This window comes from Aulostomus chinensis, chromosome 10, assembly GCF_037954235.1.
Source record: "Aulostomus chinensis isolate RoL2024-O1b breed Wild chromosome 10, RoL_Achi_v1.0, whole genome shotgun sequence".
Lineage (NCBI taxonomy): Eukaryota > Metazoa > Chordata > Actinopteri > Syngnathiformes > Aulostomidae > Aulostomus > Aulostomus chinensis.
In genome coordinates, this window is record NC_141329.1 from 13372867 (window position 1) to 13386161 (window position 13295).

At 39.5% G+C, this 13295-nt stretch overlaps 1 protein-coding gene across 2 annotated transcripts; it reads right to left on the minus strand.

Annotated features, from left to right (window-relative positions):
- Positions 1-9355: 9355 nt before the first annotated feature.
- Positions 9356-12058, minus strand: LOC147254461 (uncharacterized). Of its 2 annotated transcripts, none has more exons than XR_015118048.1 (4): positions 11843-12058; positions 10608-10757; positions 10214-10494; positions 9356-9940 (listed from the first exon to the last, which is right to left on the minus strand). XR_015118048.1 is itself a non-coding variant. In XM_086215149.1 (4 exons), exons 1-4 carry the CDS (start codon positions 11964-11966, stop codon positions 9621-9623), a joined length of 753 nt encoding a protein of 250 aa, XP_086071275.1. In that variant the 5' UTR covers positions 11967-12058; the 3' UTR covers positions 9356-9620. The 2 variants fall into 2 exon arrangements, 1 of the variants encoding a protein (XP_086071275.1); XM_086215149.1 differs by having other exon boundaries at positions 10214-10372.
- Between the last annotated feature and the right edge of the window lie 1237 nt (positions 12059-13295).

Genomic DNA, 13295 nt, shown 5'->3' on the forward strand with positions numbered 1-13295 from the left:
GACTCAGAAGAATATGTGATCTAGATTCAGATTTCAAGACACAGTCTCAATATATGACATAACGCTTTATGGACAAATCATACAATAAGACTAGCATTGCCACAGCTCAGATCAAGGCAGCCTCCATCAGGCGTGACGATCTCCTACAACAGTCAAATAGAAAGAAAAAGGATACAGGAGACCATCTCAACAAATTATTACAAAGGGAAACATTTTGGATTTTCAAATTTGATGCCTGTATATATCCCGGTCTTAATGAAGAGATACATTTTAGACCATTTCTAGAATTATGCCAAAGTGGGTTGAAGATTAGCCCTATCCTCCACTCCAGGATTGAAACGTATATATCTTCTTTATGGGTTCATCACAGCTTAGATTTGATTGTTTGTATGATAATGGTATGCTCTGAAACTGTCACATTCTCTCAACGCTGCACAGTTTTGCGACTATTTGAAAAATCAACATGTTTTTTGAAAAAAATTATCATTTATTTCTGTAATTGTAACTCCTGTCCTGCCTGATGATTGGCTGTAGAAGTATTTTATGCTGGTGTTATGTGAGGACTGACTGTCTGACGCTAGTGACGTAGGCGATATAAGCAATCAGTGCACCTGACTCGGGTTCTTACTTGTCTTTACGCCCTGACGAAGACCCGCTGTTTTTGAAACCGGTCGGCGTTCAGAATATTTTATATCGACATGCCCCAACTCAATAAAGTCTTTTTAACAATATTCCTCGGCTCGGTCGGAGTGACTGAAGAAAGCTTTATTCTTTTTCATTTATCTCTACGGAATCTCTCTACTTCAAGAGCACCTGACATCCAACTGGAGTCTACCATGTCTTTACTTGTGAGCACTCAGAAATATAATTTTTTTCCCTTTGTTTGCTGAAGGTTTCTGTAGTCATCTTAATTGTGTCATGGAAGACATGTATGTGAAACAGTGCAGTGCACACTGGCTGGTTGTTTTCATTGTATTGCACTAAAATAGGTCCATAACATGCAATGAATACGAGTGTTGTGAATTGTAGTACCAGCACTGCTGCTATGTCTCCCATCACCTTGCTTCACTTTTCTGGTGAATAATGTTGAAATTGTGGGAATTTGCTGCACCAAAGCAGCATTTTTGGATTCTTTTTCTTTCTTTCGTTTTCATTTTGCGGATCCACTGAGTGCCCACTTCTCCATTTTGTAACACGCTGTACGTTTGACTCCCAGCTTATATAGTACGTCATTGTACTACACAGATAAGTGATTTAATTTGACAATTTCTAAAACATTGAAACAATTTTATAATCACTCGACATTTTCAAAACCACATTCATTCCACTTTTTTTTAAGTTGTGATAGATCAGATAAAATGTGATAACATACTGGGTTACCAAAAAAAACAGCCATTCATCCATCCATTTTCTACTGCTTGTCCTGTTAAAGGTCATGGGGTGTGTGTGTGTGTGTGTGTGTGTGTGGGGGGGGGGGGGTGGAGCCTATCCCAGCTGCCTTCAGGCAAAAGGCAGGGTTCACCCTGGACAGGTCACCAGTCCATCACAGGACCAACACTTAGAGACAGACAAGCATTCACACTCACAGTCACACCTACAGCCAATTTAGAGTGTCTGATTAACCTAGTCCCCTCTTGATGTCTTTGGACTGAGGGAGGAAGCCAGAGTACCTGGAGAGAACCCACACAGGCACAAGGAAAACATGCAGACTCCACACAGAAAGAATCGTGCTCGAGCCGGGAACCTTCTCACTGTGAGGCAACAGCGCTAACCACGACACCACTGTGCCACCCCCAACATAAATAGAATAACTGTTGAATCAAGATATTAGCAGTTTCATTGATAGCATGATAGCGTTGGATGCTAAAATTCAATGCTATTAAAAGCAGTATAAATTGAGTCTCACAGAGCCCCAGGGTAGTTGAAAACACTTCATCTTACAAGCCAGTGATATCCAAGAGTGAACGCAGCGCAAAGACGACATCAGCCACAAAACTTCAATTGAACCCTCCTCAGGGGTGGTATCTGACCATCAGATTGATTCAGCTAATAATGGCTTCAATCAATACCACACATCTCTGTAAACCACAAAGATAAAATGTGAGGATTCAGTGAATGTACAAAGACCGAGAAAGAGTTGTGTCAAAGGAGAAATTTCAAGCTCTTGCACATTCTGGGAAGACTTTTGAGGCTCTAAATGGTGCCTCGACTCTTTCTTCAGCCACTTCACCTTCCTTTAACTGATCTGTGCTGGCAGGCTGAGGAGACTGTATTGACCTTTCAGTTCTTAATCTATACTGACAAAGCCTGCGGGTATGACTCCTCCTCCTGGACAAACTCTTGCACATGAGAGAAAGAACAAACCAATGCACACACTCATCTCAACCAGTCCAGTAAACAGTTGTCTTTGAAGTGAGTTTTCTCTGGAGTGTTTCACTGAAGTGTTCTGTGATAGTTCAGCTAAGGAATGAGAAGGAGGGAGATTTGACAGAATGGAACAAAAGCCATAATTTTATTGTTATTCTGTCACTGATAGGATTTTATGAGCTTGTAAATGTTTTGCAAGATGTTAGAGAATAGGATGAGGTCTTATGAATAAAACATCCCTTCTGCTATGTTGATATTAGGAATGAACTTTTCATAATGATGGAAACATTTTATTCTATTAAGCTGTATTTTTTATTTTTTTTTAGATTCTCACCATGTTTAGAATGGACAGCAGGTCACCTTCCCCAGTACCATTCCTTTAATGCTGTTTCTGACATGACATTTTTTTCTAAGTGTTCGTTACTCATCACAAAGAAAGCGTTTCAATTGTCTGATCCTCATGTGTCTTATGGATGAATGATGTGAATTAATTTTATCTTCTGGACTTTTTTCAATATAAGCTGTTGTCTTATGTCTTCAAAATAAGAAAACAGCTTACAAATTTAGATGAGTGGTTGATCTATATTTTTGGTCAGGCACAGACTTAGATTCTGTTTGCTAAGAACACAGAAAAACATGTTGTTTTTGCTCTTATAATACGTTTTTTCACAGCATTAAACAGAGAATGGTCTGCTTCTTAAAAATGATTAAATCTCCCCTCTGTGTACACTACTTGTTCCCACTTGTTCTCATCAGTATCCACGCCTGCTTCATTTGGGTGGGTGTTTGATTTCATGGTGTGTGGTTCAGATGCATCACAGTGGTTGGGCATATCATCGAGATTACAGCAGTTCTAGTGGCCAATAATGAAAACCAGCGTTGTTGTTATTATTACATGCATCCTTCATGAGTCCACAGAGAGCAGTGGGATGAAATGAAGAACAAACACCATCATCGTGGCATTGCTGCAGCCAACAGGCTGCTGTTGTAGAGTTTTCTGAGCTATTCTTAGCAGTCAGTGGACAGGATGAGGTGGAGATGTGGCTGACAAATGCATCCAGACCATAGATTGAGAAAATTAGTAACTTAATGTCAGTATGAGATTGCTCCCTACCACAGGAATGAGGAGAATTTGCCAGGTGGTGTGAGAAATTTACAGCACATCCTGGACATTCATGGAGCTCTCCGTCTCACAGGAAATTATGCAAAAAAACAAACAAAACTAACAAAAGTTTTTCTTTTGGTGTTGTTTTTTTTTTTTTGTGTGGTGTTTTTCCAGTATAGAACATATACAACAATCTTTATGACTAGTGATAACTTGAGTCACCTGGTATCCATTTTTTCCACTCATTTATTTGTTACATATGACACCGCTGCTTTAGAAAAGCCAAGACATGTTGTTGTCTTGTAAAGGCTTAAACCTCACCAATACCCTCACTCACAGCCATCACCCTCATTGACATCACATCACACATCAGGGTCATTCCTGGTAACACATTCATGTTGCCAGCAAGAGTGCAAATGCAGATGATGTTGTACTTTTATGTATAGCGCAGTACCCTCTATCGCTCAAAAAAATAACTCATTGCATGAGCTCAATTAAATTGTGGGCAGGATTTTCATCCAATAAATATATATAGCCCCAACCCAAACCAAGTACATGCATGCATTATCACGTATTTGAGTTTGTCCAACTTGCTTTTCTTCTGTTGGTCCAACTCAAACTAAAAACATCTTTGAAATATGCTTTAATCGAGTTAGTTCTTCTCATTTGTGTAAAATAGAACTGAAATAAAATAACGAAATGAGTCAAAAAGATTTGTGTTTGTTCAACCTAAAAATATATAATAATTGGAAATAAAATTAGAGCAATTAACCCTTCACCCCTTAGGAAACACATGAGATTATATCTGTTGAGGTACTTTTATTTAAAAGCAATAAAAAACTTTTGTTGTAAAACACATCAAGATAAACAACACTTCCAAAAAATGATCATCAACTATCTTGAAAATAGGCCAAAACTGCAACATTCTTAACATTTTGTAAAATGAATGTCTATCCTTAATGACCCATAGTGAAGACATTTTCAGCAGCATTCTCAAAACAGGATACTATTGGCTGATTTTGATATCACAGTCTCTGCAGTTACATGCATAACAAACTCGACATTTGTAACAAATTGGAATACTAACTGAAGTACAATTAAATATTAAATACAATGCAACTAGAAAATAAATAGGCATTACAATTTTTGGAAAACACATCCCATTTTACACATGCAGTTCAAAAACATAATAGGGTCTTCGCCCCGGAGTACCTCCGGGCTCAGGCCCTAATAACAAGTTGAGACAACTGCTCCAGGCAGCAAAACACCAGGGATACTCCACTCCCACTGGCTCACTGTCCAACCAATACCACATCTCCAAATTTAGTGGGAAACTGAAAGACGGTGTGTTCTAAGAAATTCTCAGAGTTGTTTATCCAAAAAACAAATCTACAATGCCACTGAATCATCTGAAAAATATCTATAGTGGCCATCTAACCACAAAAAAGGCCACTGGTGGGAGTCAGAAGTCATTTCCAATGTGTGGTGTATCCAAAAACGAGGTCTGCCTTGATGTGCCGTTCAACACTTTATTAATTGACATTATTAATAATAAAGGATTGAAAACACCGACAAAAGACCGGGTGCACTTATTTAAAAGACGAGCTCATGCAAAAAACATACAAATTAATTCTGTTGCACATACAGACCCACACACATACGGTTGAAAAACTGTGTGGCTTCCCTGACCTAATTTCCATCCGTGGATCACCTGTGACTCCCATATGTAGGTCAAGTGATCGTCACAGACGACCCTAACATGAAAAGTCAGTCTTTTATTCAGCTTCCTGGAGAAGACAGATCTTAGTGATTGGTCGCTCCAGTATGTTGCACTTCGTCTGGACCTTGACAATGATGGCGTTCACTGTAACCTCTCCCTTGACCTCTGGGTCATCATTACTGATAGGAGCAGGCTCCACAATGTTCACAGGCCACTCTTTTTCGTCCATAAAAAGAAAGTCAGGGCCATGAATCCATCTGCTACATGCAAGAAAGTACTCAGCTTTCACACCACGAGAAGCCTCATCCGCCGGGTTCTGCTTGGTGCCAACATACCTCCATTGTGAGACATCAGTGGTTTCTCTTATGGCAGAAATCCTATTGGCTACAAAAGTGTGAAAGCGCTTTGTTTCATTCCTGATGTACTTCAGCACTGTTGTGCTATCTGTCCAGAAAGTTGACGTTCTCAGCTCTAACTGCAGCTCTGCTCTCAGCAACTTATCAACTCTGACTGCAAGCAGAGCAGCTGTTAGTTCCATCCTTGGGATTGTAACCTTCTTTACTGGAGCAACTCGTGCCTTTCCCAGCATGAAGGCTAGATGAGTCTCCTTTCTTTCATTTTGCAGCCTCAGATAGGACACTGTGCCGTAACCATTTTCACAAGCGTCGGAGAAGTGATGTAGTTGGGCGCTGGTGATTTGTCCAAATTCTTTGAGTTTGATACATCTTGGCACACTGAACACGCTGAGTTTTCTGAGGTCTTCCAGCCACCCCACCCACTGCATCTGGTATGTATGCGGAATTTGATCATCCCCACCGAAACTCAATCTGCAGAGATTTTGCAGCATCAATTTCGCAGACAGGGTGAAAGGTGCAAGAAAACCAATGGGGTCATACACTGAGCTCACCATGGACAAGATACCCCGTCTTGTGGGTGGCCTTTCCTCAATTGCCAGTTTGAACTTGAAAGTATCAGTTTCTGCACATCATAGCAATCCCAGAGTTCTTTCAACAGGGAGACTTTCTCTGTCCAAATCAAGCTCTTTCACCTCCTTGGCCCTTTTATCCATGTCAATGGACTCCAGAACTGACCTGCTGTTGCTGATCCATTTTACCAGTTGAAATCCTCCCAAGTTGCATACAGCTGTCAGGTTTCTCACTTGGGCTTTGGCTTCTGCCTCTGAAGACACAGACTTCAAGCAGTCATCCACGTAGAAGTTGTGCTTAATGGTGTCAATCACATTTGCTGGGAAATTTGGTCTGTTGTCCTCAGCAGTTTTCCTCAGAGCAAAAGTAGCACAGCTGGGTGATGATACTGCGCCAAACAGATGAACAGTCATTCTGTATTCAGCCGGATGTTGTGTCAGTTTGCCGTCTGGCCACCACAGGAAGCGTAGAAAGTCTGCATCCCCTTTTGCGACTTTTACTTGGTGGTACATTGCTTGAATGTCAGCCATCACTGCCACTGGCTCTTGACGAAACCTTGTGAGGACTCCAAGCAAGGAATTTGTCAAATCAGGTCCCTGTATTAACTGCGTGTTCAGTGACGTCCCTTTAAAACTGGCACCACAGTCAAACACCACTCTCAAGGTTCCCTTTTTAGAATGGCGCACACTGTGATGAGGAATGTACCAGACCTTTCCTTCATCTCCTTTTAGTTGATGTTCTGGCACCCTTTCTGCATAGCCTTTGCTTATGACGTCGTTCAAAAAATGTACATACACTCTTTAAATGTAGCAGTTTTCTGCAGTTTCCTCTTCAGACACAAGGCCCTTTGCTCAGCAACCTGGCGATTGTTGGGCATAATGACGTCATCATTTCTGAAAGGTAATCTCAGAGAGTAATGGCCATCATTGAGGTCAACTGAAGTGTTCATAATTTCCAAAAACTTGTGATCCTCTCTGGACATTTCTGGCTTTTCATCAGCTGATTTCTCATTGAAGTCGTGATTGTACTGCTTCACCAACAATTCCTCCAAGGCGCTTATTGAAATTCTATTAGCTGTAATGGTGGGACAACTGTTTCCAGCCACATCCTCTTCTCTCAGCAGTCCATTGATAACCCACCCCAGCAGGGTTCTCACGGCATAAGGTCCATCACCTTTGCTGTTTACAACCTCCCATGGTTCCATTAATTTTGAAACACTGGTTCCAATTAGCAGCTCCACATCAGCATCTATAACAGGAATTTCAACTGAGCTTAAGTGCGGCCAAACATCTATCTCTTCCTGTCTTGGGATGCTGTCACGTGTCACAGGCATTTCATTTTGTGTGAAAACATCAGGCAACTCATGGTAGATATTACTGTTGAGCGCAGAGACCTCCAAACCGGATATGATGTAACTATCCACAAACCTTTCTTGGTTCATTGTTCTCAACAAGAACTTGGCTTTTCTTCCTCTTACCTTTAGCTCTTTCATCAGTCGCTCTGAGCAAAAGGTTGCTGTGCTGCCAGGATCTAGGAATGCATATGTCTTTAGTGTTTTACTGCCTTTCCTAGCCTTGATTTGAACAGGCACAATTGACAAGGCACAATCCTGTCCTCCGGCCCCAATATGGCCACATGTTTTGGGAGAAATTGCTTGACTCTCTCTTATTGCTTCCTGCTGTGTGTCCTCTGTTTTAATTTCCTTCTCCTTTGAATGGATATGGAGGATGGTTGGATGTTTCAAATAACATAACTGGCAGGACAGACGACTACGGCAATCTTTACTCATGTGTCCAACAGATAAGCACCCAAAACAAACACCTGTTTCCTTTAAAAAGTCAATTTTCTCTCTGTGGAGCTTCTTTTCCAGTTTGGGGCACATTTCCAATTTGTGACCCTCTCCACATAACAGGCAGGACATTTTCATGGGCTTATGAGATGAGTTTTTCTCCTTTTGCTTTTGAATTACAGTTCCAGGATTGACAGCTGCAACAGAGGTAGCAAAACTACTTCCTTTTCCCTTGATACGATTCTGTGATACTCTGTTTCCACTCTTATAGTTTGGTGAGGTACTGGATGTGTCCTGAATATTTCCAAACAATGGATCAGAAGCAATCGACACTTGTCTCTCTATGAAATTAACGATGTCACTGAAACCTGCTTGACGACGATGCCTCTCCTGCAGCTCATAAGCAGTGTTCCTCCATTTTTCTCTCATCTTGTAGGGTAATTTTGAGACAATAGCACGCATGTTAGATGGCATATTCATGTATGACATGAAGCTTATGTCCTCCATAGCATTGCAGCAGACACGCAGAAACAAAGCAAAAGCTGGTAACGCTTTATATTAAAGTGCTTGTATTAAGCGTTAATAAGCGTTAATAAGGCCCTCATAAGTCCTTATAAGATGCTTATTAACATTATTATGTGTTTCTAAAACTACATAAGCGTTAATATTGTCATTGTAGCATAGTTAATATCAGACTATAAGACACTTAAAGTGCTTGTATTAAGCGTTAATAAGCATTCATAAGGCCCTCATAAGTCCTTATAAGATGCTTATCAACATTGTGTTTATAAAACTACATAAGCATTAATATTGTCATTGTAGCATAGTTAATATCAGACTATAAGACACTTGTGAGAAACTTAACTCACCCACTGTGTCTTTGTCATTGCCTTTACAAATTCTTTGTTTGCTTTATTAATATTAAAATATACTTCATTGCTCATCTATTATCAGTTAACTAGGCACTTGTTAATAGTTAATTATCCTATTTGCAGCTACTGGATCTAAAGTGGGAACAATGCCTTATTAAGACTAATAAATCGTTCATTATGCAATATAATAAACAGTTAACTATGCTTTTTGCAGCTACTGGATCTAAAGCGAGAACAATGCCTTATTAAGGCTAATAAATCTTTTATTATGCATTTATTAATGGTTTATGATGATTTTCACAACTTCCACTTCTGAAATGAACTCTACATGTGGTCAAGGTTGATAAACTGGTTAGAAAAAATACGCAATAATACAAATGTTACAATTTTGAAACCCAAAATTGTCATTTATTGCTGGCTGTGGCTGTCAAGTAAAGAGGACATTTACTAAAAATATATAAAAGTCATCTAAAAACAGGCATTTCAGGAATGTACCTTTAAACATTGAAGCATTATACGAAACCTCAATAAACGCAGACAAGTTACATTTTTTTAAAATGCAACATAAAGCTGGGCTAGATTCATTTTTTAAAATTAAATGTATAAAAGTGACCTAAAACAGGCATTTGGGGAAAAAAAAAAAAGAGTCCACTTTCTAGCACCTTTACACATTGAGGCATATTATACAAAACATTCATTAACGCAAAAAAAGTGCAATTCTGTAAAGTGCAACATAAAACTGAGGTGGATATATTTATTTAAATTCCATTGAACATTTAAACATTTCACAAGGCAACAGCTCTTTTGCGCTCAAACGTGGTCCATTTGTATTAAAAGCAATTCAGTAGTTCCCTTTACCAACAGGCAACAGTTTCCCTGATTTCTTAAGTGCTGTAACTGTACTGGCAATATCTGGACTGCCACTGATGGCATCAAGACATTTCCCCGCAAAATCACCAAGCTTGTGCTTTCTTGTATGCTGATCTTTGAACTCTGCAAACTTTTCTGGGGCAGCAATGGAAAGCTCTGCAATTGGTGCATTCAAGGCAATTGTGTTGTGATCCACTCCCACTATTTTGCAAGCAGCAGTGATGCTATGCTTCTTCTTGTAGACCTTCAACACTTTCCGGTAACGTGCAATTACCTCATCTGGACCACATGCTGATGGTGAAGAAGAAAGAGAGTAGATATAGTCTCAGTGACACAAAGGACCTTTCATTCAATAATGTTAAACCATTCATTAGGTAAACTAGGCACACTAATAGCATTCAGCAGGAATAGCCGAACAGTCACAACAGTGTCCTAGCTTACTTGCACATAGTTGGACAGCATAAAGCATCAACTTCATTCAAACTGACAACATTAAGTGACACACCCAAAAATAAATAGCCAGTAACAATCTTCTAAATCTTAGTTTTTATTTACATAAATTACCCCTTAAAACAGTGCTCCGTCCAAACTTTTTGCTTCCTCTCTCCCTTGTTCCTTTCTGTCTCTTCTTCTTCTTTATGTTAGTTGACCGCTTCCTCTTCCGCTTCTTCTTCTTCTTCTTGCCATCATCTGAGGTTGCAGAGCTTGAGGAGACTGAGGAGTCTGAGGAGGAGTTGGTAGAGAATGAGTTACTTGATTCAGACGATCCAGAAAAATCAGAAGCTGCTGCAACAGATGCCTCAGGGGATGGCTCATCATTTCTCATGTTGGTTGGTTTCTTAATGCTGTATAAAGACAACACAATGAAAAAATAAAATAAAATCACTATTATTTGTGTAACAAAAGATATAAACATAATACTCAACATATTTGTGAAAAACAGTCATTGTTGACTTACCCTGAGACAGTTGTTCTTTTAAGAAATCTCTCTCCTTGGTTAGCTCTTTGATCAAGTCTTCCTGACATGCTATTTTCATTTTAGACAGCTCCAGCTCATGTTTGTGCTTCTGGAGTTTGGCAGTGGGAGCCAATTGAGCAGCACCTGACACTGGCACAGAAATAACAATGCAAATGAAATTTTAAATTTTCAAGCATTTTTAAGAGAGTCCATGTACAGAGATGTGCAATGAACATATCGGACAGTGCACAACTAAAGAAGCTTTACATTTCCATAATGTTAACTGCATTGCTGGAGACAAAATTAGTTGTGTTTTTTAGGAGGGAGGGCAACCGAAGAATTTTTTTTTTTCCGGAAATCAACGTGAATGTTGAGATTGAAATGTAAGTTCAACCTTAAATTAACATATTGTGCAGAAAAACTGCCAAGTTTTAAGATTTTACTGTGATTTATACACTGTTCTATTGACTTTTAAACCTGCATTTTCCTAAAGTTCTATCAATGAAAAGAGTAGGACTCCGAGGCACCGAAAACGGCACTAGAACAATGAAGTGTTCCAATTGACAATTCTGAGTATTCTGGAACTTCAGTCACGTGTATGCGAATAAAGATATTAGTTATTGCGTTGGCTGATCATGAAGAATGTCATGTTTAAACATTGGCTACGAAAATGGTTAACATGTTCTTGATACAATCAGTCTTAAATGCATAGCTACGATCTTTCGGTGTTAAAATAATATCTTCCCATTGACTACAATCGCACTGCACATGAATGAAAAACTGCTTTTATTCGTATATTGCTGGTTTTAAGGGAGTGCTTATCACAGTTTAAAAAATCTATGGGGTCCACATTCCCTCGTCAGAGCAGTTCTGTGACACGTTAAAACAGGGAATTTCATACGAAAAGGGCACTTCAATTAATCAGAAAACGATTTAAATAATTAAAAAGTCTACGTTCGCCCACACCATTGAGATGTAGCCGGTTATTATAGCTATTACTGATACTATCCACGTTAACTATTAACTATTTTAACATGACAACATTTTTAATGTAACCAGGTATCCTACATCATAGCGCCATGAAAGGTGTTTCTAACAAAGAAAACTGTAAAAATCAGTTGAGATTCAATAAGTTTGATGAGGCACTTCACTCCTCTGCTGCGCTTCCGTCGCTAGCTAAGTAGCTCGCTACGTGTTAGAGTTAGCACTAACTACTTAGTAGCAATTAAACTTACCAGCAGACTCATCCTCGGTCTCACAACGTTTCCTCTTGTCACTTGCTTCTTTTCGAAGTCCAGAACGGGTTTCAATTCTTCTTTGGGGCAAAGATGTTGGGAGTGGGTCAACTGCCTTCATCATGCACACTGGGATCAGAATCGCGTCCACGTTGATTCGCGTGCACTACACTACCGAGAGGCACCTGGCTGCACACCTCCACTGCGAACCCGCCTCCACTGTCAGGACGGGAAATGCACGGCATACATTTCAAAATAAAATCGCGAGGACATTTCCGGTGGAATCGCTTTTCTCACTTATGCATTCATTAATTTGAATATATATGTATATATATATATATATATATATATATATATATATATATATATATATATATATATATATATATATATGTCCTTGTGCTTATAACTAATAGCCGCTAGATTCAGTCGGTACTTCCGCTTTTAACGTATGTCTTCTAAAATCTCTTAAATGGACGAGATACATGAGAGGCGCGAGAGGAGGAAGAAGAACCACTCCGGATGTCAAAAAAGCGGCCCGCCAAAAACCACCGAAGGAGAAGGAAGAGGAAAAAGAAGTGACTATGGCGCTACAAAACAAACTCATAAAACTGATTTCTGAAGGAAGTTCGCCCAGAAAAACTTTAAAGCTCATAAAATACCTTCAGGAAAAAAAAAATTCTCATGAAAAAGATCAAATGCCGCATCTGTCACCAGAGGATGAAGCTGGCAAAGAAGAGGGGCAGTGACCATTACAACTGGTAATAACTTTTTCCTTTGGATAATGTCAGTTAGTTAGCCTCTGGGTCCTTCAAGAATGTGTGTCTGACTAAACAGTTTTGTTCTTATTCATGAATTATTTGGCAGCCATCAGAAAGGATGCAAAATGTGTTTGGACGATGGTTCCTAAACCAACCTGTTTGACAGATGCATTTCTAGGGCATAAAATTCAGTTCAGTTCAGTTCAATTAAACCACACATCAGCTACATTTTAAAGTGCTAGATAATTACTTAGGAAAAGCTTTTTGAAAAAGAATATAAGTAAACTCATGATGTGTTATGTATTCTGGAGATTTGCACAGGGCTTACGTCTCAGACAGGTTGATATGATGGAAGACCATATTGCTGCAAGTACTGCAACCCTCTCCAGGATGGCCAAAAAACTAAGGAAGGTCTGTAGAGGGGCTGTTGAACGAATGAGAAGACGCCGAGGACAGCTGATTGGTGGACAGCAGGAATTCGTTGTAATTGATGAGAGTCATTTCCGCCATAAGAGAAAGGTGTGTAGAGCTCCAATAAAGGGCTTGCTGTAAATGGTTTGTGGTGCGAAGTGAGTGATTGGTAAAAGTTAAAACACCATCTCAATAAGTGGGCTAGACAGAATTAGGCATCTGTTGGCTTTATAGGCTTTTGGTTACTTGTACCATAAAGATTAAAATCTCAGCCTACGTTT